The sequence below is a fragment of the Typopeltis vanoorti genome, chromosome 6 (genome assembly GCF_054136105.1).
Source record: "Typopeltis vanoorti isolate ZY-2024b chromosome 6, IOZ_Tvanoo_1.0, whole genome shotgun sequence".
NCBI classification, from domain to species: Eukaryota; Metazoa; Arthropoda; class Arachnida; order Uropygi; family Thelyphonidae; genus Typopeltis; species Typopeltis vanoorti.
The window spans coordinates 22,342,272-22,367,333 of NC_143554.1; the positions used below are offsets into that span (position 1 = coordinate 22,342,272).

General features: G+C 37.3%; 1 protein-coding gene across 1 annotated transcript in view; it reads right to left on the reverse strand.

Moving 5' to 3' along the window:
• The window catches only part of LOC150105334 (tyrosine decarboxylase-like), a 311,867-nt gene that overhangs the window by 170,131 nt on the left and 116,674 nt on the right, over positions 1 to 25,062 (reverse strand). Inside the window, exon 4 of the mRNA XM_090393931.1 lies at positions 20,113 to 20,183. Coding sequence (XP_090250057.1) covers positions 20,113 to 20,183 — 71 coding nt within the window. The remainder of the gene's footprint in view (positions 1 to 20,112; positions 20,184 to 25,062) is intronic.

The following is a 25,062-nucleotide window of genomic DNA, read 5'->3' on the forward strand; positions in this document are numbered from 1 at the left end:
CTTCAATAAGCACATCTCATATGTTGCCGAAAAAAAAAGCTTATAAGTAGTAAACCTCCTAGCTAAGTCGGCAAGGATTAAGTGGGGATTAGGCCAATGAATGTTGAAAACAATATATACCGGTGCTATACTAAACTGATATCTTATGCTGCACCTGCCTGAAAACACACTAAAATCAAAGATAAACAGACAAAAACTAAACAGAGTTCAACGCCTTATAGCCATACATATAATTAAAGGAAATGGGACAATATCTTTCGAGGCAGCTTGCGTTACTGCAGCTCTGACACCAATCTGCCTGAAAATACAAGAATTATCTCCTGTATATGACGTCACTTCTGGAAGATATAATGAAAGTTACAACATCAATCCAAATTACTATGAACGCCCGCTTCACTACAATAAGTGGCCTCACCCACCAAAGAGAACATATATTAAGGAGAAGAAAAGCTCCGAAAGTGATGATTTTCAAATATACACTAACGGAAGCAAAACTATAAGGGAATGTCAGTTGTTCATTCATTGCATACAACAGACAGTCCATTATACAAGAACGCTGCTCTAGGCTGCATCCTCTCTGGTCCAACAACCAAGCAGAACAACTTGCAATAGTTCAGTCACTTACATATCTCTGGGAATTAGAACAACACCTATCAAAAGACAGCAACAATTTACAGTGATATTAAAAACATTATAGACGGCATAAGAAACCAAAATAACCATATAGCATTAATAGAACACACAAAAAATCTGGTTTGGAATCTCACTCTAGAGGGATGGGAAATCAAGTTCTGCTGGGTGAACACACATAATGGGGTAGCAGGAAACAAGAGAGCGGATCAGCTGGATAAAGAAGCAGCTAGAAACGAACGGCTAGAAACAAGTTACCAAAAGTACTCAAAATCTGCTATAAAAACACTTGCAGAAGAGAAAAGCCTAGACTTGTGGGAAGAAGAATAGAAGACATAAAAAAAATGGATCAACAACAAAAGAATTCTTGCTAAGCATCAGAAGCAGACTTCGCCTGAAAAGACACGCCATTTCTCCAGGTTTAACCACACTACTAACAGGACATGGAAAACTAAGACACTACTTACACAGATTCCATAACTTGGAATCGCCACCATGCACTTGTAGTCCACACCTTCAGCAGACTGTTGATCACATACTCTACGACTGTCAGCTACTGGACTCATCCAGATGCCCCTAATACCACATGTTATCAGTTCCAGAGACAAGTGGCCAGTATCAAAACAGACTTACCGAAAAGTATTACTCAGAATTAAATTTGCCAATAACATCAACTTCCAGTGCTTGTAATCTAACATAAATTACTCATATTGTGTGAATTATATGGTGTTAATATATGGATATATAAAAATATAAATATGAATATTGATACAAAAATATAAATGTTAATCAGTATTTGTAACTACATGTAATATAAACATTGTATGCAATGGAGCATGTAGGAATAAATTACCTCTTGGTAGAGTTACTATTGGGAGGAAAACGCAAAACATACACATTGTTAAATTAACTCTGATAATGCTAGCTTGAGCTAGCAAAAATGTCAGTTTTTAGATAATTGCAACTAGTAAATTATTTATTTTCATTCAAGTGTATGTAGTTTTCTATTCCAGGAACTGACATGCATAAAGTCATTTTGAACAAGTTTGCTGCTCCTCACCCTTTCAAATTTTAACAGCTGTTATGAGCTTTAGTGCAGGCTAGTGCAATGAAGAATACATGACTGGATAGTGATCAAAGATTTTGAATTGCAGGAATACTTCTAATTGGAATGGAGAATACATCTTCATTCCAATTAGAAGTATTCCTGCAATTCAATGAAAGCAGGTGTTTAAATCAGAAAAACAGCGATCAGGTCATTGGAAACCAGGACACAGGGCTTTTTTAAGCCAAACCCACGAAAAGGAATGTAAATCCATGGTACTTAGCAGTGGCGCACTCAGGATTTAATCTAGGGGGGGGGGGGGAGACTTAAGTATATGATTTGAGAATACACAGTACGCATTGCATATGACCTGACTGAGCATCTGCATTGATAATACATGATACCCATGATCTCTTTTGGCCCAGCTCGGGCAGAAGTAGTGCTCAGTCCGCTGGAGAAATACTTCGTTCGCCTCGCTTTCAACAGTGGCCATGATTCCCGACAGCTATAAGGTATTTCCACCTTATGTGACAGCTAATTCATAAGTAGTATAGAAATAGAAGACACTACACAATATAAACAAAAAAAATAATTTTAATTAGGAAAAGATTTTTGGAAAATTTTCTAGTGTTTTTTCCTTTTTCTTTTGGATGGGCCAGGACCCCTTGGCCCCCCTCCATGGGTGCGCCACTGGTACTTAGTGATAATACCATTGATAGGCTAGTGATTAGACTTAGAAAACCTTGCCATATGGGTGGCCAAGTTGAAAACTGAGACAACAGATGCTACTAAATCAGGAAGATCTTCCACAGTAATCACATCTAAAAACATTGATGCAGTGCATGCCTTGATGATGGACGAATACCAGCTAAAACATTCCTAAGACACTCTGGGGATATCCAGGGAACGAGTTGGGGATCATTATCCACCAACATCTGGACATGCAGACGTTCTCAGCAAATGCAAATACTGATATAAAATATAAATATTGATACAAAAATATAAATATTAATCAGTATTTGTAAGCTACATGCAATGGAGCATGTAGGAATGCCAATCAAAGAAAACTTGCAATGTCATTTCAAGGGATTTGGACTCATTTTGAGAAATCGTGAGCAAATTTATTTGGCTGGTATTGTGACTGATCATGAAACATGGCTTCATCACTTAATGACCCAGAGACCAAACAACAGTCAATGGAATAATGACTGTTGTTTGGTCTCTGGGTCAAACAACAGCCAATGGAATAATGACACAAAGGTTCTCCATGGCCAACGAAATTCCAAACCCAAAAGTCAGCAGGAAAGGTTCTTGCCATTGCCTTTTTGGGATATAGATGGTGTAATCCTTACAAAGTACCTCAAAAAAGGTAAAATTGTTACAGCAGCAATTTATTCAACAGCTCTGAAAGAAATGGAGGTACTGAAGGAAAAATGCCATGGGAAACTGAACAGAGATGTGTTACTTTTGCAGGACATGCACCTACTCCCACTACTCACGAAACTTAACTGCCATGGAATGGCTGTGTAAGGAAGGTGAGGCAGACTTTCAATGTCTGCATCACCCACCTTATTTGCCAGAACATTTCCTATTTCCTATTCCCAAATTTAAAGAAACACTTGAAAGAAACAATATTTACCACAGATCGTGGAATGATATCTGCAGCTGAGGACTGATTTGTGCAACAAAGGAAAGACTTTTTTTTCTCAGAGAATTACAAATGATGCAGCAGTTTTGTAAATACTGCAGTACGCCCCACAGGGTACAATTTAAATATTTTGGGGGGGGCAATTAGAAAATGATGTTGCATTCGCCACCTCATCACTGATATACTCAAAACACTCACCATTGTCAGCGAGTGGGACATCAAAATCTTTGAGGCATGGAGGTGGGGACTGATCCAAAAAACATTGGGAAAATACTGCCTTACATTTTGTAACATTGAAGTCAATCATTCCCAATCACTCAATTTATTCACGTCTTCTTGCAAGGCCACAACATCTTCTCTACTCTTCATGGTTCATCCCAACATTGCATCATCTGCAAACAACTGAATATCTCCATACAAATCTTCACCAATATCATTAATATACAAGTTAAATATCAATGGACCTAAAACAGACCACTGAAGCACACCACTAGTAACTTTCCTTTTCCTGGATATCGCTCCCACATACACAACTTGTTGACACTTGTCAGATGGCCAGTCTCCAATCCAATGCACAAATCTAATAACCAACCCCATCTGCTCTAGTTTGACTATCAACTTATAATGCGGTAATCTATCAAAAGCCTTAGCAAAATCTAAGTATATTACTGTGGTATCCTTCTCCTCTGTCCGTGGAAGCAGTCACCTTATTGTAATAAGTAAGTAGATTACTAAAACATGACCTCCTTTTAGCAAATCCATTCTGTCCATTAAAGATAATATGATTGTTGTCAACCCAATTCAGGATCCTAGTTCTCACAAGCTTCTCCAACAACTTAACTACAACACCTGACACAGATAGGCCTATAGTTTGATGCTTGAGTTCCATCACCTCCTTTACGAAGTGGCACAATCTTGCTCTCCTTCAACTCCTTAGGAACTTGACCCAGTGCAAGACTCTTATTAAAAAAAATATGTCAAGGCCAGCATCAACTCACTGGCACATTCCTTCGGAATATGTGGTGATATATTTTCAAGTCCCACAGCCTTATTATTATTATTGTTCCAGGAAACTCCAAGGAGTCGACAGACTCATCGAGGGAGGCCCTAACATCATGTCAAGAATAACTATTCAACATTCACACAGAATCTATCATACCTTGCCTTGAACTCATTCACGGTCATAGCACCCACAACAGACTCTGGAAGCTTATTCCACTCATTTACCACTCTCCAAGTAAAAAACCTAGCTCTAACACCCTTCTCAACCACGCTCTTGCCCAGCTTCCATGCATGGCCCCTAGTCCTCCCACCACCAGTCATATTTTCAAAAATATCTTCTGGATCAATCTTATAAAAACCTTTCAGTAATTTGAATGTTTCAATCATATCACCCCTCCTTCGCCTATCGTCCAATTTCTGCAACCCACAAATCCTCAACCTATTCTCGTAAGGTTCATTCCACAGACCTGCTATCATCTTGGTCACTCGTCTCTGGACCCTCTCCACTTCCTCCCCATCACGAAGAAACCCTGGTGCCCATAACTGGGCACAGAAGTCCAGATGGGGTCTTATCAAGGATCGATACAGAGGAACAACAACTTGTTTGTCTCTGCATGTTAAAGTATTTTTCAGAAGCCAAGTGATTTGGTGAGCTGTTTTAGTCACTTTTGCAATGTGCCCCCTAAACTTCAACTCCCTATCCACCAACACTCCCAAATCCCTGGCCTCAATCTCCTGGAGTACGGTTCCACCAATGCGATATACTGCTGCTATTCTTTTCATCCCAAAGTGCATAACCTTACACTTTGCCACATTATATTGACATCCATTTTTCCGAGTCCAGTCCTCCAAACTATCCAAATCATCCTGTAAAATTTTGACATCCTGTGCACTCACAATTGCTCTACCCAACTTTGCATCAGCAGCAAGCAAGTGAACACTTCCTCTCAAATCCTTTCCAATATCATTGATGAACAAATTGAAAAGCAGTGGTCCAAGAACAGAGCCCTGCGGCACTCCACTAGTCACAAGACGTCTTTTAGACTCCACTCCTGAATAAACCACTCTCTGGTATCTCTCCTTCAACCACCCTCCTATCCATCTCACCAACCCTATATCTATCCCCATCTGCTCCAGTTTACTTATTAGGGTTCCATGTGGTAACCTATCCAAGGCCTTGGCAAGGTACAGTAGTATCACTGTAAACCCATTACCCCTATCCAGTTTAGCCGTCACTGTGTTATAAAACGTGAGCAAGTTACTGAGGCATGATCTACCCTTCACAAAACCATGTTGTCCCCCATACAATATCCCATTTTCATCTATCCAATCCTGTATTCTTTTCTTGACTAATTTCTCTAAGACCTTGACAATGATTCCTGATATGCTAATCGGTCGGTAATTTACAACAGCAGTCTTGGAACCACCTTTATGCAGTGAAACTATTTTCCCCTCTTTCCACCTGCTCGGGACTAACCCAGACCTGAGATTCAAATTAAACAAATGGTCAAGGGTACTGATAATTCTTTAGCTGCTTCTCGTACAACACGAGCTGGTATACCATCCAATCCCACAGATGTATTGACATTGAGGTTATGCAATAGACTACTCACCTCCACTTCATTCACCACAATTCCCGTATAATCTACTGGTTTATTCGTTTCTGCAATGTCACCACCTGGATGATATATTCTTGCGAAGTGCTCACTCAGTAACTCAACTATCTCAACTGATTCAGTTACCTCCCTACCATCGGCATTCTTTGAAATCATTCTGCCATGTACATTTTTCCTTTTACTTGCTGCATATCTAAAAAACTGTTTAGGATTCTCTTTAGCCTGTATGGCCAATGTTCTTTCGTAATCCTTTTTTGCTTTTCTTACCACACTCGTCACCCTTCTGTCCTGCGCTTTATACCGTTCATGTGCCTGCCGGTCACTTTTCTCCTTAAATTCCCTCCATAGTTTTTTTTTTTTTGCAGCTCAAGCTTAATGGTGTTATTGATCCATTTAACCCCTACTTGATTTATTATTCAGGCTCTAGGTTTACAGTCAGCCATTGCTTCATGCAAGCACTTCTTAACTACCTCCCATGCACTATCAACTTCTAGTCCTTGCAGTTGTACATGCCATGGCACTGAACCAATCAAACTCCTAAGCTTGTCATACTTTTCAGCCCGATAATTCCACATGTACCCTGTCTTAATTGAAAATTCTACACCTTTAGCCACCTCCCAAGTCAAGACCCTGTGATCACTCTCACCAATTGGTGGCAATATGGTCATATTTGTTACAGCCAAATCCTCAGATGTAATTACTAGGTCAAGCACTCTGACCCCTAGTATTTTCTATTACATGCTGTCGCAAATAGTTATCCCTTAATAACCGCATAAAATCCAATTCCTTCCTTCCGTGTGTCCTTTCCTCACTCCAATCAATGCAACCATAGTTGAAATCTCCCATGATAATCACCCTCCTTCCGCTCATTTCTTCTATTTGCTTGTGCATACTGTCACCACCATCTTTTCCATCACCTGGTCTATAGCAGCACCCAATTGTATATTTAGTTCTGCTATCCACAATCTCACACCAAATGGCCTCAAATGTGCTCTTTTCTCTATCCTGCAATTCAACTTCTATTCTCCTTGGCTGAAGCTCATCAGCTATCATCAACAATACTCCTCCCCCCATTTTATTCTCTCTGTCATTCCTGAACACACTATACCCATCACATTCAATCCCACTGGCTATATCATCTACAGGCAGCCATGTCTCACTAATACCAATAACCTGTGGTCTGGAAGTGCCAACCTTGGCCAAAAACTCTTCCTTCTTGTTCCTAATACTCCTAGTATTAGTGTACATGAATTTAAGACCCCCATTAGCCCCAACCCTACCTTGATGCCTTATATTAACTATCCCACTCTGATTTGTTGTCCTTATTTGCTCTGGCATATTATGTTCATTCTTACATTCAACTGCCTCCCTAAGGACTGTATATCTACTTCCCCCCCCCCCTTAACAAATCTAGTTTCCCTGAATTGGCACATCCACTACATTCAGCAACACTTTCTCAAGTCTTCTTACACCGTAACCATTCAAATGCAAGCCATCCATCTTATACAGATCCTTTCGCCCATCAAACTCACTCCACACGTCCACAAATTCCACACCACTCGTCATACATAACCCACGCATAAAGTCATTCGCAATTATGGCCCTCCTTTTAAACATTTCACTGTCATACCGTGGCAAAAGACTAATCATTCTATCTCTCTCTCTCTCTCTTTTCTTTTGCTACCTCAAACAATTCATTCAGGTCTTCTATCATTTCCATTTTATCTCCTTTCAAATCATTCTTACCTGCCACAACAATCATTTCTTTCACCCTTTCCTTTTGCTCTTTAATAGACTCAGTTACATCCTTTATGGTCGCACCAGGTTGGTACGATTTTGTCAAATCCTCTACTAACACACCTCGTACTAATGAGTCTCCATAGAGCACTCTATCCTTCATTTTGTTCATGTTCACATTCATACGTCTATTTTTCCTGTCATACCTTTTATTATTGGTTGGTTCATTCAGTCGACTTTTGTTCATGCACTCTAGCTGCTGTTTTGCCCTTTCTATCGCACCTTTCAACAACGCGATCTCACTCAATGCATCTATCTCATCTTTTTTATTCTCTGAGAAATCATTAATACTATCATTCACACTTTCTATATTCACACTCTCACAATTCTCATGTACAACCTTGCCATTTCTTGTCATATCCCTATGCTAATTATTTAGATCTAGTTTACTCAGATCCCCATACACCTCTTCCTCACTTACAGTCAGTCTCTTCCCCATCACCAACTGCTCTCAATCTCTCCATGAGTTCACATTCACAAGATTGAAAGACGTTTATGAAGTGCTCATTTAGTATTTCCACCACACCTTCTGCAACTGCAGTCTTTATACCATTTTCTCCAATCAATGTCATCCTTCCATAATCATTCTTTCTTTTGCTGGCTATATATCGAAAGAACTCCTTAGGATTCTTTTTGGCTTCATTAGCTAACTGCTGTTCATACCTATCTTTAGCTACCCTCACCAACCAAGTCACCCTCCTTGCCTGATCTTTGTAGTCCTCATGAAATTGGTTACTTCCACTTCTCTTATGTGGCCTCCACAATGCCCTTTTTCTCTGTATCACATGCTTTATCTCTTTATTCATCCATTTCACACCTACCTTATCTAACCTTCTTATCCTTGAAATACATTTAGACGTTGCATCTACTAGATAGTTTCTGAAAATCCCCCAAGCTGCATTGATCTCTTTTCCAGCTAATTCCTCATTCCATGCTACACCTGCAAGCTGTCTGCTGAGCTCTTCATAATCAACCCCCTTGTAATTCCACATATACTCTTTCTTACAGAAGTCCTTACAATGCCAGCAACCACTCAGGTAATCACCTCATGGTCACTCTCACCAATCGGTGGGTGATTTGACACTTTATCCTCTGATGAGATGACCAAATCCAAGACTCTCAATCCTTGTGTGCCCTCTGTTACATACTGTCTGAGGTAGTTCATCATAATGCTATCAAGGATTTAGGCATAGCATGGCCTGCTCCATCCTTAGAAGTCATCATTGAATCGTTTATGAGGATGTCCTAGTTTTCTTTTTCCTAATGGCTTGTACTTGAAGGCTTGTTTTGATAATCTTTCTATTTTCATTTTTTGAACATGTTCCAAACATTTATGTTTATATTTTTCAATTTTTTCTATTACTGATTCGTGGCTTAATTCTTTCACAATTTCTTCGTTTTTTTGTGATGAAATAGAGTATACTTTGCAGTTTTCCTCAAACTTAATTTCTGCTGATATTAATCTTTGTCTTTTTGTTTTATTGTCCAGATTTCACTTCCATGCAATAAGACTGGTAGGGCTAATGTATTATATACTTTTAGTCTGGTTTGTTTTTGAGCTAGGTTTGGTTTAAATATAGGGTTAATTACACCTGTTATGTTTCGTTTTCTGTTTATATATTTTTCATTTTCATTTGTGATCATACATTCTAGGTAGTTAAATGAATTCACCTGTTCTAAAGATATTGATATCTATTACTATCTTAGTTCTTGGTGGATCATGTCCTTTAAAGGCTGTTGTTTTTGATTTTTCTGTTGATATTATCATACCATAATCTTTGGCTATCTCATTAAGATCTAAAATAGCTTTCTGTAAGTTGTCTTCAGAATTTGTAAATATTTGGTCGTCGGCAAAAAGGAGAGTGCTTAAGTTCACAGTAGGAGAAAGTTTAATACCTTGATAGAAATTTTTATTCCATTTTATTATTATTTTATTTAGATAAATATTAAAAAGATTTGCTGAGAGGGGATCTCTATCAGACCCCTTGGTTTATTTCTCTCATATATTATAGCTATATCTTATTTCTATTTGATTATTTTCATATATACTTATAATAGCTTTTAGGATATTATTTGGTATTTGTCTTTCTTTTAATGTGTTATATTAAATGCTTTTTTTTTTTTTTTTAACCTTGTCATATGCTTTTTCAAAGTCAATAAATGCAATGTGTGTTTCTAAATTGTACTTTCTTCTTTTCTCTATTATTAATTTTAGGCAAAAGGCCGAGTCTATACATGATCGTCCTTTTCTAAATCCATTCTGTACTTCTAAAACAAAGTTTTTGGAATATTTCATTAGTTTGCTATTTAAACTTCTGCTACATATTTTGTAACATGAATTTAGTATACTTATACCTCTATAGTTTTTAGGGTCATCTCTACTACCTTCTTTAAAGATGGGAATCACAATTGCATTTTTCCATTCTATTGGGGGGGAGGGGGGTACCAGTTCCATAAATTTCATTTAAAAATAATAAGAATCTTTCTTTGAATCTTGTTCTTGTGTATTTATATGGTTCTGAACCTAGCTAATCTTCTTCAGGTGATTTTCCATTTCTTATTTCTCTCAGGTTCGTTTCTAATTCATCTTTAGTTATTTCCTTTTTATTTTCATTAAATGTTTGCCAGTTGTCTTTTTTTTTAAAAGATTTATCTGTCCACAATTCTGTGTAGAAATTCTTCTAATTTCAATTCAGTGTTTAATTTTATGTCTTCTTTAGTATCTGCATTTAAGTGTTTCAAAACCTTATATACATTGGGTCTCATTTCATATAAATCATGTTCTAAATTAGAAACGAATTTGTTCCATGATTTTTTTTTTATTATTATTATTCAGGCCTCCATGGAGTCAAAAGACTCGTCGTGGGAGGTCCTTCCTAAGGACATAAAGTCTGTCAAGACTCATCGAGGGGAGGTCCCCCCCCCTAAGAAACACAAAGTCTATCATACCACTCTTTAAACTCAATGACCGTTCTTGCTCCCACCACTCCATCAGGCAATGCATCAACCACCCTCTATGCAAAGAAACCACTCCTTACCCTCTTGCTCAGTTTCCTTTCGAGATTAACTTCCAGGGATGGCCTCTTGTCATCACTCCTTCCCGCTGTTCAACCAAGCGAAAGAACTCCCCTGTGTCGACCCTGTAACCACTGCTCAACAGTTTAAAAGTCTCAATCATATCACCCCTCCTTCTATCCATCAAACTCTGCAGTCCACTCTCCCTCAGCCGATCCTCACAACTAACATTGTACAGTCCTGACACCATCTTTGTTATCCACCTTTGTGCCGTTTCCACAGTTAATTTATCCCCTCCAAATCCTGGGGACCAAATCTGAGAACAATAGTCTAAGTGTGGTCTGATCAGAGTCTTATACAATGGAATGATAACCATTTTATCTCTGCAGGTCAGTGTCCTTCTCATTATTGCAGCAATCCTCTGCGTTACCTTCGCTACCTTTGCAATATGTCCCCTAAACTTCAGGTTTCTATCAATCATCAACCTCAATTCTGTATGTCTTTTTCCGACTTCTCTTTTACCTATGGCTCTTATTCTTTTATATTCTATTTCATCTTCTAATCTTTTACTGCTTAACCATTTATGATAGGCTTCTTTTTTTCATTTTGATTATATCATCCCATATCTTCAGTTTTTTCCTTTAATTGAATTTTTTGGTCTTTCCTAAGCTTTCATTTGCTGCTGCATTTAGTATCGTTTTTATATTAAGCCATTCTATTTCTTCATTTTGTTTTATTTTATCTAGATATTGGTTAATTCTTTGTTCATATATCCATTGTATATTTGTGTCATTTAATAGTCTAGTTTTATAAACAAATGTTTTAAACTTTCTTTCTGTTCTTGTTACTTGTAACCATTTAGGTGGTAATCTTAATTTTATTTTAACGAGGAAGTGGTCATTGCTTATTTCATATCCTCTGTGAACTCTAACATCTAATGAAAACTTTGAGTCTTTTCATTTAAGATAAAATAATCTAATATTGATTTCCATCCTCTTGCTGCCCAAGTATATTTCTGAGGTAGTTATCCCTCAAAAACTCAAGAGACTCATTTTCTTTACTTCCAGTTGCTATCTCATCATTCCAGTCTATATTACCATAATTAAAATCGCCCATAATGATCACCCTTTTCATATTTACTTGGCTAATTTCATTATACATTTCATACACACCACCATCCACATTTCCTAGTCTATAACAACATCCAAGTATTTCTTTCCATTTACCTCTATCTCACACCAAAACTAATGGCACTATTTCCTTCATGCATATCTACTTTGTATGGACTTAACTATTTCTCTATCATCAATAGCACTTCCCCTCCCTTTTTACCCCTTCTTTCCTCACAAAACACATCATACCCTTCCATCTCTATTCCTGTCAGGATGTTGTCCTCATCTTAGCATGTCTCTCTTATTCCAACAATTTATGGGTGAACAGATTCAATTAGTGCAACCATTTTGATCTGCCTTGTGTTATATACAAATGATAGAAATGTAAGAAACAACTTATTCTTAGCTCTACAGCTATTTCCACTGATATCACTCAATCGATGTGATCTCTCCATGCTCGACTAGGGCCATTTCCCTTTCTGCTTATTCATTTCAGAACCCTCTTCAATTCCAACTGTTTCCTCTTGATCCCAGGTCATCCCATTCCTTTCCTGTCTACACATGGTCTCACATCCTCTTGGAGCATCCACCTTTCTCAAGCTGTGTACTCCTGTCCACTCTGAGCCTCCCCGTTTCCCTGTTCATCTTGCACACCCGTTCTCTCATTTTCCATACTCATGCCACTTACTTCCTCATTTATAACCACCTCTTCAATCTCTCCTGTCGTACTCTCCTGCTCTTCCACATCACTTCCGACTTGATCTGATTCATTCTCTGTTCTCACTTCTCTACCTTCCAGCAACAGTCTCTCCAAGGCGACTCACACCATAACCACTCAAATGTAGTTCATCACTCCCATACAGTTCACTTCGTCCTTCAAACTCATTCGACACATTAACAAATTGTACTCCCCTCTGCTCTCACATTTCAGTCAACATATCATTAATAATCCTTGCTTTCTGTCTCATCTCACCACAGTCATATCTAGGCAACATGCTTACTACCCTTCCTGTTACACCATTCTTTATCCGTCTAAGCAGCCTCCTGATATCCGTTCTGACGTGCTCTTTGTCTTCTGTCAAGTCATTCGTACCTAATAAAACCATCAACTCCTTTGCTTGCTCCCTTCTCATATCCAATGCCTCCATCACTCTACTCATTTTACCACCTGGAAAACACACCTTGTGCATCCTCTCATCCACCACACCTTTAATAATGGAGTCGCCATGCAAAGCCAATAAATAAATAAAATATTCATTTATTTATCGTATGGCTTGTACACATAAGATAAGATAAAATAAAATACACATGAATATAGATAAGATATACATATATGATAATATAAATTTTAAAAAAGCAAAAAATCTACATTCAGGCAAATACAAATATGAAATTTATGACAAGCATCAGACAGAAGATTAATCATATTTTGACATTTAGGTTTTTAATCCAGTTGATCGATTCTGGGGATAGGTCAAAGATATCCTTAAAGTCACCTGGATATGCCATCAACTCACATTCCTGTACTATATGGTGAATAGTTTGGGTCTCAGCTCCACAGGGACAGTAGGGATTTGGTATCTTACCCCACTTTGAAAGTAAGTCTCCACATATACCATAGCCTGTACGAATCCTGCACATCATCCATATATTCCTGGGCAGGTCAAATCCAGATGGTTTTTGGAAGATGTTTATGTAATTACGAACTTCAGGAGATACTGCTTGAGACCACAATACATCCCACCTACTCGCTACTGTCATTCTGACTAAGAAGATTACGGACGGTTGTTTATGGCAGGTCTTCTGGATTTTGGTCTATTAGATAAAGCATCTGGAATAAATTCATGTATTGGGAGGTTTTGGTTATTTAAAATTATTTTATATTCACAAAGCAAGACTTCCTGTCGTTGCAGTTCCAGAGTAGCAATATGGCTCAAAGTGGCGAGCCATTGCAAGGGTGTACTCCTAATGGAACCCATTATTAAATGCAGAGTGGAGTTAAATTGAGCATCTAGTTTATTAACATGGTAACTATTGAGCGAGACAGGAGCACCATACCCTGCTGCACTGGAAACTAAACCCATGGCAATGCACTGCAGAGTTGTGGCATTTGAGCTCCATATAGTACCACGAAGCTTCTGAACTATGTCATTTCTGGTGCGAACTTTAGTAGCGATATTAATCATATGCTGTTTATATGACAGTTCTATCCAGAGTTATTCCCAGATATTTAGGTGTCAGATTAAACAAAATTAATGTTCTATCAGCATATATCTCTGGTTTTTGATTTACAAGTCTATTATTGAGGTGAAAGCAAGAACATTCATTTTTACCAGAATTTGGTGTTAATCTCCATTTTTTATAGAACTGCCATAAAGCTGACAGATCATTTGTCAATATTTCTTCAGTTCTTTTCATAGACTTGTCGCTGATCGGCAAAGCTAGATCATCTGCATAAGCAAACTTCCTGCTGGCTGTTTCAGGAATATCTGCGATGTAAAGGCTAAAGAGCAGTGGTGCGAGCACCGAGCCCTCAGGTAATCCATTCTTAAGCACTCTCTGTTTACTGATGCTTCCTCTGGTGACTACCCTGAAATATCGATCACACAGTAAGTTGTTTAGGAGATGACCCAATATTTTACATGGAATGATCTTAAACTTATGAGTCCCTCCCTCCAAACAGTATTATAAGCTACTGTTAAGTCAATAAAGACTGTAGTAATCGTCAGGCATCTTTGGAATCCTGCTTCAATGTAGGTTTGTCAAGCTGAGAACTTGATCTGTGCAGCTGCAAATCTCTTCTGAACCCTCTTTGCTCTACTGGAACACGTTCCAGAATTTTATCACTGATCCTATTCAATATTAGTCTCTTCAACAATTTGTAGGTTGGACTTAAAAGGCCTATGGGGCGATAGCTTTCAGTTCTGTCTGCTGGCTTACCTGGTTTTAACACAGCAATGATTTTTGTCGTTTTAAATTCTTTAGGAATGCAGCCACTTTCAAGTATATCGTTAAAGAACTTAGCCAGCCACGATCTTGCATAAGGTCCACAGTGCATCAGGAATTCATTATGAATATTGGCAAATCCAGGAGCCTTCCCCATTTTGATAGTTTGAAATGCAGAGGATATTTTCTCACGGGAAAAAGGCAAAGCAAAGGTTGGTCGATTGGTAGAGACCCTGCTAATGGCTTGCAAAAAGTTAAGCTAGTTTGAGCGCGGTCCAATTATTCGATGGTGTTGGCACACTCTCCCTCAATGAGTCTTTGGATCCCCTGGAGGTGTCACATAATAATAACAAAAGAGAATTGTTGATTCTTTTGAGTTACAGACTTCATAGCCTTTAGTTCGCATTTTATCTGTTCAGCTGTGATCTCTCTCTCTCTCTTTATCTATCTATCAGAGCTCTAGAAAGCAAAACAATATGAGCAGCTATCTGATTTGAATCGACAAGAGGAGATTTCTTTGGTACAGAGGGGCTTGAACCAGGTGTTTTAAGCAGCAACCAGGCTTTTCTACTAGAGTGTTTGAAATCTATGTTTTCAGTTATTTGAATCCACTTTTCCCTGAGCAGCATTGAGACTATGGAGCAGTTCTATCTCAGGATCCTTACTTTCAAGGAATTCCTGATACAGGGATTCGCTTTCATTGGACCATCCAGGCACATATTATTTTCGGTAGCCTTGAGGAATGTGTATTTTTGCCATCGCTATAACTACTCCAGTGAACCGTGTATAGTTTTTGTAAGTTGGGAGAATTCTTCTAAGGCATGCGTCTAGATCCGCAGTGAAGTTTTCCCAGTCAGCTTTATTTGGAAATTCCATCATGGTCTAGGAAATGATGTTATCACTGGAATTTGGGCTCCTAATTCCATAAAGATGGGATGGTGCTGGCTATTTGGCTATTAGGAAAACCTCAAGAATACGTCTGAAAGTCTGTAGAAGTTGATTTTCACTATCAATGGAGACGAATGTCAAATCTGGGTTATATTCCTTATTCCAGACTTTTGATTTAAAGGTGTCTTTTCCCTTGACATTGAAACCCAAGTGAAGACAGTATCGATCTGCCCATTCAGCTAATATTTCCCCGTTTTGATCGTATTTCCAAGAAGTATGACTTTTGAAGTCCCCAGAGTACACCGTTCAGTGGGAGTATGTCTGTAGAACAGCATTTGGCCAAACAGTTGCAGGCGGTTTATATACATTCACAATCGTAATGTCTGCTATTTTAACGGCGATCTTATGGATTTCATCATCAGTAGAAGAAGATATCAGCACAGCATTCTCAATATCATTTCGGACATATGTTATGTTGCCATAGCTATGACTAAGTAATCCCAAGAATGTCGTAGCCAGGGATTATTGCTCTAGATTTAACTAAATCTTCAGTTTCGTAATTCTTTATGTAATTCTTGAATGAAGTAGATAGACATTTTTTTCTCGTAGAAATTTAGAAAGTTTAACATTTTAATGCACTAATACCCTCAACATTTAACTGGCAGATACAGATATCATCCAATATTCCTTATCAGCTGGTTCAAAGAAGATTCGTTGTGGAGGTTTTGAGTTTCCATGTGTAAATATGGTCAGGTGATTGCACAATTATAGAATACTTTCAAATGATATGAAGTCAACCCCTCTATATACAAGTAGTCTAGTCATGAACAAACTTCCCATGAATTCTTTGTTTAAATGGGTAAAGAATTAAAATAAGAATATAATTAACATGGTATAAATGAATCTCCAAGACAAACTTAGACTGCTAGTCTAAGTCTTTCTGCAGGATCTCTGTATCACCTTCATTTACCATTGCTCTTTCCAGTTTAGCATAATCAAAAAACAACTCTTAAGACCTCTATTGTTTAACCTTTATATCAATGACATTTTCCGTGGATTGCAAAGGGGATATTTGGTTGTTTGTGGATGATGCGAAGCTGGAAAGGGTTATTAGTAATAGTGCAGATGTGGTAGCCCTGCAAGAGGATTTGAATAAGCTAGATAGATGGGCAAATGAATGGGAGTTTCAGTTTAATGCAGCAAAATGTAAGGTCTTGAGGTTTGGGACACATCGATGGGACACTGCATACTCTATGGGCAGAGTTAAACTGCACGAAGTAGGAGAGACAAGAGATCTGGGTTTTATGATTGATAGAAACCTTAAATTTAGGGGACATATTGCAAAGGTAGCGAAGGTAACGCAGAGGATTGCTGCAATAATGAGAAGGACACTGACCTGCAGAGATAAAATGGTTATCATTCCATTGTATAAGACTCTGATCAGACCACACTTAGACTATTGTTCTCAGATTTGGTCCCCAGGATTTGGAGGGGATAAATTAACTGTGGAAACGGCACAAAGGTGGATAACAAAGATGGTGTCAGGACTGTACAATGTTAGTTGTGAGGATCGGCTGAGGGAGAGTGGACTGCAGAGTTTGATGGATAGAAGGAGGGGTGATATGATTGAGACTTTTAAAGTGTTGAGAGGAGGAATAAACCAAGCGAAAGAATTCCCCAGGGTTGACACTGGGGAATTCTTTTGCTTGGTTGAACAGCAGGAAAGAGTCATGGCAAGGCGCCATCCCTTGAAGTTATGAAAGGGAAAAAACTTGAAAAAACTTTAAAGAAACCACTCCTCACCTGAAAGAGGGTGAGGAGTGGTTTCTTTGCATGGAGAGTGGTTGAACCATGAAATGCATTGCCTGATGGAATGGTGAAAGTGAGAATGGTCAATGCATTTAAGGAGTGGTATGATAGACTGTGTTTCCTAGGAAGGACTTCCCTCGATGAGTCTTTTGACTCCATGGAGGCTTGAATAATAATAACTGAACATTTCTCATATCATTAAATATATCCTGTGAAATCATTTTCTATTTATCATGAAACCGAGGACCAAGTACTGAGCCCTGTGGTACACCACTGGTCATTTGCCTTATGACTACTCCTCCATAAATCACTCATATCTGTTCATCAGCTACCCTTTAATCCAACTCACCAGATTCATATCCATCCCAATTTGCTCTAATTTATGCAATAGAATTTTATGTGGAATCTTGCCAAATGCTTCTCTAAAATCTATTACCTATTCTGCTATGTAACTGGACAATTTATGTTAAATTGTAAATAACAGCAAGTACTTCAAATTATTATTATTACCCCAAGACCTTATTGAGTTAAAGACTCATCTGGGAGGTACTTTTATCACACACACACACATCTCATCATACCGAGCCTTAAACACACTCAAACTCCTTGCAGAGGCCACACTCTCAGGCAAGGCATTCCAATCATTCACAACTCTACACGAAAAAAACCTGCCTCTCACTTTCCTACTCACACCCTCTTTATACAGTTTCCAGGGATGACCTCTGGTTCTTCCCTGATCTCCCACTATTCTCTGTAGAACTTCTCCACCATTGATCTTATAACAACCCCTTACCAACTTGTAGGTCTCTATCATGTCTCTATCATATCTCCCATCTTCCTCCTGTCCACCAGACTCTGCAAATTACATCTTCTCAATCTTTCCTCATACTCGACATTCCAGAGGTCAGAAACTACCTTAGTCAGTCGCCTTTGGACCCTTTCCAACATCTCTTCATCCTTCTGAAAACCCAGTGACATCCTGTACATCCCGCTGAAAATCCTGTACCTAACCTGCAATGTGATGAGAGAAGGGAAGCAAACTTGAATTATGATTAATCTTGACATAATCAAAAAAAGATTAGTATGGTTATCAGAATGAGAATGGTAAAAAAAATAATAAAATAAAAAATAGACAGCAAACAAATGCAACAATGAATTATGAACTACAGCATATATAAGAAAGGAATTTTGCCATGTTTAGCCATCTCTGGCATGAACTATCACATCTGACAAATGCAGATATATTGCCATTCTCACAGAAGGATGAGGCACAGAACATAGTTTGGATAGGCTTGTTGGATAGTTGTGGTTGCTAGTTAGTTTGAAGTTCTATGAGAAATAACAGATTAGGTTTCGAGGCCTGTAAGTAGTAGCACATGTAACTTGGTTTGAATTGAGGACAAGAACATTAGCAAAGTTGAGATGAAGGCATTTATTATAGATTCTGGAGATTGTGGTTACACTGGGAGAAATTAAATGCTTTAATTTAATGCATTATTTTCAGTTCCAATGAACTCTTGAATACTACAACTGTTTAGGTAAAATAGTGCAGCAAAGCTATATTACACTCATTTAGAGAAAATGTTCAATTTCTAGCTAAATTTCAAGATGATTTCCAGAAAAATTATTTAATATTTAATTAATATTCAATAATTAAACAGTTTAATTATTAATACCTTTTAGCTATATGACTCCAATAAACACATTAAACCCACAATTATGAAATTTATCAATAAAGTTTAATGAGCCAAATTAAATTTTGCAAAGAATTCTGCCTTAATGGTTTGAACTATTATGAACTTAATGGTTGGAGTCTTGACAAGTAATAGACTGATTTGGAGGAAAATTGTAGATAGGAAGTTAGTAATGATGTAATTTTTTTCATTTAGCATTAATCATATCCTGTACACCCCTTGAGGGTACATGGCAGGAATTTGATGATGATGGTTTGAACTATCTGAATTAAAACTTTTAATGCAGACAGTTCAAACCACATCAGCAGAACTCAAATGTGCCAATTAATTAGATGCAGCTGCCCTAATGGAGATCATTGAAGACATGCCAAGAGACAACATTTTGTTTCTAATCTTCTTTATATTCGAGTTACTGAAAAATTAATTATTATAGAACAGACCTGGACTTATCTGAAATAACAGAGACAAAAATATGAAAATATATAAACAAAGTAATCAAAATTTTAAATAAAAGTGCTGTGTACCCCTTAGACTCTTCACTCCTGCAGTTATGCCTACCACAATTTCAAAAAATACAGCTCTAGAGGAAAACTTAAATTTTTTTTTTTTGCTCCTATATTTTCTCAAAGCTAAAATTGTTTAATATCAGCTTAACAAATGCAACTCCATCTTTTATACATGAATTAACAATGGATCAAAAAAAAAAAAAAAAAAAAACTGGCAGGCCAGGTAGATCAAAGCTCAACATTTCTTTCTATCCTCCCAAATTCTTTCACAAACAGTTTTCCAGTTCATCTCTCATACCTTCTGCATCCTCATTAATGCCTATATTTAATTTCACTTCTTACTTTTTAAGTAGAATGCAAACCAGCTTGAATAATCAATGCACTCACTTTTGTTAGTAACTCACCTGAATAACACCACCACCTCTACTTTTATCAGAAAGACACAAAAAATCTTCTGGAAGTCCAATCATTTTACCTGAAAATGAAATAAATGATTCCTTTTCAAAATTTCTTAGTTTCTCATTTAAATACTAATGATATTTTAAGTATTATTTAAAATTAATAGTTTTGATTAATCATCCAATATTTGAGAGAGAAATAATGAGAGAAGTACAAAATGCATAAACCCATGCATAAACAATGTTTTTCAAAACAAAGGAGAATCTGAATGCATATTACCAATGAGAAGAGAAATGATCATCTCAAGGAGGGATAAATATCATAATAACTTATTCCAGTGTTCTGCCTTATAAACTTAAATCAAATATATATTAAAAAAACAATGTGCTTTGAAACTTTAAATGTCAACAAAACTGATGATTTTCATCAGTCCCTGCACATGAATAATCCCACGACCTATATAACAACAGCTGTATGTGGGAACCATTTGCTAAATCAGTCCTGAGAATGAATTTGATTCTATTTGTTCTTAGGGTGGCATGCTAATCCCATCGACAGTAAAAGCCAAGATCGATTTGCAATGGGCAGTCAGTTGTTCATGCCATGAAGACGTCAGTCACTATTATTAGAAAAATATTTTTATGCAAAACTTTCTTGAAAAAATTTCACTTACAATATGATTTTTTATTTTATACCTTGTTTACATTTTGTTAATGCTATACGCCTGGTTGGTCGAGTGGTTAGCATACCCACTGTCCAGCCAAAAGGCTGCAGGTTCAAATCCCGCCATGGGCACGGATGTTTGTGACTGTCTGTGGAAATGCTAGTGGTGGCCAGTAGATGGTGCTGGTGTAGTTGGTGAAGACAATTGTATAGTAGGTGCCCTCCGTCGATGAGTCAAAGGACTCCCTGAAGGTGTCCTGTAATAATAACAATAATAAAGTTGGAAGAGATAAAAGAATTTGTATTTCTTGAAAAGCTCAGGATTGTACTCACTCGAGAATACAGTAGAGGGAATAATGTTTAAAAAAATGATTATGTAGAATGAAGAAAGAGGATGGGACATTATTTGAATAAGTTGAGAGCTTATATATATATATATATATATATATATATAGCAACAAAACAGCTATGGGGAAACAACTGGAGGAAATCACAGAAAAAAAACTACTGCCATCCTCTACATTTAGGACACCTGAAAAAATTGTACAGATTCCTTAAAAAGTATAACAACCTTTGGGACTTACCAAAAATTAGCTACCCTAAGCTCTCACATAATCATCCCTCCACCACCACCAGGACCCTACTAGGGTCTATAGTATTCCTTGCTGTTGCAAGCTTAAATACTTCAGACAAATGAAAAGATTTGACAATAGCCATGAAGATAACAGAAAATACATCGATCTACACTACAGTCATTCAACAGTAGCAGACTATATCATTGAACATGGATATGAATTACAGGATCCAATGGAAGAAAATGTTGCTCCCATACACAAACAGATTTAAAGCAATATTTCTGGAATCCCCACATCACTACATGGCTGTATCACACTAAAAATCTGGAAGACTATTTTTAGACCAACAGCAAGCATCAACACAGCATACATACAGGGCATCAGACATGCTTTTATTTACAAAGTCTGCATTTGCCTTCCTACTAATGTGCATATGCTGAATATATCTGAGCCCATGAAGTAGCAAAATTTTGGTTTATTAATCAAATTACGTACATAAATTTAGTTAATTATTAGCTTTAGGCATTGTTTTTCCACATAGTATTACTTTAACCATGTAGAATTACTTCCTAGCCTCCATGGAGTCTGAAGGGAATGGGCATAAGCACAGCTTTGTAAAAGTTGGGTCCTGACCTAATAAGTTAACATGTTATAGGAGTGACAGCAAAATTAGATAAGAGAAATGGCTACACCATGATGCTGCTGGACTTTGCAAAAAACCATTTGATGAAACATAACAGCGAACTACGGATACGAAGCCAGTGGCATGAATTATACTCAATGAAATAATTCATGGGCACCACAAGTCACTTACAACTGATGCATTCATTCATCACACTCCAAGCAAAAAAATATTCCTCACACCCCCTTATTAACCACACTCTGACCCAACTTACAGGGATGACCTCTTGTTCTGGCTTACAGCCTTTCATATGTGAGATTCACTTGAAGCACCTAAGATATGATCTCATCATTTGTATGCTCATTCACTTACAGAATGACTACTTTCAGACATTAAGTTCTCTCCATATTCTGAATTACTTCCTGGTCACTAAGAACTAATAAGTTGTAACAAGTTGGAAGGCAACTGAAACCTGTAATGAAAAGCATTAATGAAAAGAGAAATACAATAACCTCTCGATTATATGACCTTCAAATAACCAAACCATCAGTTATCAAAAACTCTTGAATCATTCTAACTATCTAACCAGCAAAATGATTTCTAAACTCATATGTAGCATTTAAGGTTTACTGTACAGACACTTTTGTCTTTAGAATTAAGGCAACTCAAATCAAAGGTTATGAAATCGTTACCCTCTGAAATTTAATCATGCCAACACGGTTTCCCGATTAGTATAAAATAATAGACATTTATCTGTTTTTGAAATAAGATTTTGATTTAAAAATCAGAATTATTTCAGCTCTTTTCTTCATTTCTTTAGATGCATTTAAAGATGTAGATCATACTATAAAAGACTGAAACAGAATGTGGAATGGGCATTTACAGACTAGTTGGAAAACTGAATAGTCTCTCTACTCTCCAGGCCAACAACTGCAAGAACCTCAATGTACTAATTAGTGGCCAGTCTGAAAGAAGCTGAGGTCACTACTAGGGGGGGGGGGGTTGAGATTGGCATTTAATTCACTCACAGTACTAAAACATGATAGGTTTACATAACCTCTCTTAGTTGAGATATCCATGCTATCTGATAACAGGCATCTATTAAATGATCTGAAGCATGTCTTTGATCCTCTGTATTGTACGTTGCATTTTTCTTTCTTCTAAGACAATGTAAGTAGTAGGACTATATTCCTCAGGAGTGAATTCCTATCAATTTTTCTCTTTAATTCACTCTAAGAACATAAACAAGGAAGTCATACCATTCAGGGATTGTAATTGTCTGAAGAGGCAGGAGTGACATAATATTTCAATGTTTTGACTGACACTTTCTTTAATGTTCCATTCTTGGAGTAAGAAGCTTTATTACAAATACAAATTTACTCACTTCTTCAACTAGAAGAACTGATACTTATATAAAAAATACTTCGGATTTCAAAAATAAAATTTCATATCTTCATTTGGACGTTTCAGATATCATGATTAGATCAGTTTAGATGTTTCTTTATTTACAAATGTTCCTTTATCTGAAAACTCAGATTATTTTTCCTGGTTATTTTTCCTTTAAAAATAAGTTGTATCAACAAATTGAAGGAACAGCAATGGGTAATCCTCTTTCTCCTGCTATCTCCAACTTCTTTGTGGAACATTTTGAGCAGCTTATCTTTGACAACATTTCTCCCAGACCTACTCATTGGTTCAGATATGTTGATGATGTTTTTGCTATATGGAATGGCTCTTCTGATGAACTTCAACAGTTTCTCACTAAGTTAAATGCACTTCATCCAAGGATCCAGTTTACCCTAGAAGTAGAATCAAATAAGCAGTTAGCCTTTTTAGATCTTTCTCAGTCTATAGAAAGAAGACTCATACAGGCCATTATATCCATGCTGAATCTCATCACCATCCCAGTCAAAAGGCAGGAACTATTAAAACACTGGTTCATCGGGCCCACTCCTTTTGTTCTTCAGACGATCTATTACAGAAAGAACTGCAATATATTACTTCTTCCTTTCTATCTAATGGACATAAGAATTCCTTCATCAAAAGAGCTTTGAGTGGTTTTAATATGTCTTTCTCTTCAAATACAGAGGAAATAACATGCATTCCTATCCCTTATGTACAAGGCATCAGTGAATGTATAGCAAAAGTTTTAAAACCACTGAATATTTTTGTTGCCTTTCGATAGTTCAGAAAGGTCTCCACCTTTCTCACTTCTCCTAAGAACAAGCTTCCACATCTTAATTATCCAGGTGTCTACCAGATTCCTTGCTCTTGTGGATTATCTTATTTTGGACCAACAGGAAGATCTGCCTCTATTCAGCTAGAAGAACACCAGTCTTATATTCAATTACCTTGAACCTGAACAGTCTGGACTTGTATAATAACATGCCATCATCACTAGACAGAGTTCATTGGAAAAAGACAAGAGTCCTTCACAAAAGTCAGTTCCTCATGGAATGGCTTTATAAAGAAACATGAAACTTTACTTCACTCTCCTAACTTAAACAGATTTGATGGTTTAAGTCTATCCCCTATATGGGAGATAGTACTTTATAAATCAGCTAATCTCTCCTAACTTTTTATTGTATTATATATATACAGGGTGTTCGGGATAAATTTGACAGTTTCGTAAGGAAAAAGAAAATCTTCTTTGTATCTATTAAATTTAATGAATTGACAAAAAAACATTACAGGCAGAGTTAATTACAATACTATCAACAAGATTTACTCAAAATAACCACCATTAGCATCGATCACAGCTTCAATTCTGCTTCGGAACCTCGAACAAGCTGATGCTACAGTCTCCCTGGGAAGGGCCGCAAAAACTGTTTTAATTTTATCCATTAACTGGGCTTTTGTATTACTGGAAGTGCGATTGGTGTCTTTTTCAACTGCGCCCCATACAAAATAATCCATGGGGTTAAGGTCTGGGGAGTTTGGAGGCCAAACATTTGGACTGGTGAAGTCGTAGAAATTTTCAGACAACCATTTTTGACTTTTCCCAGAGGTGTGGCAAGGGGCCGAATCCTGCTGCCATACATACGGCCTACCATTGGCTACCCTTGTTATCCAGGGCTTGACTACAGTTAGCAACT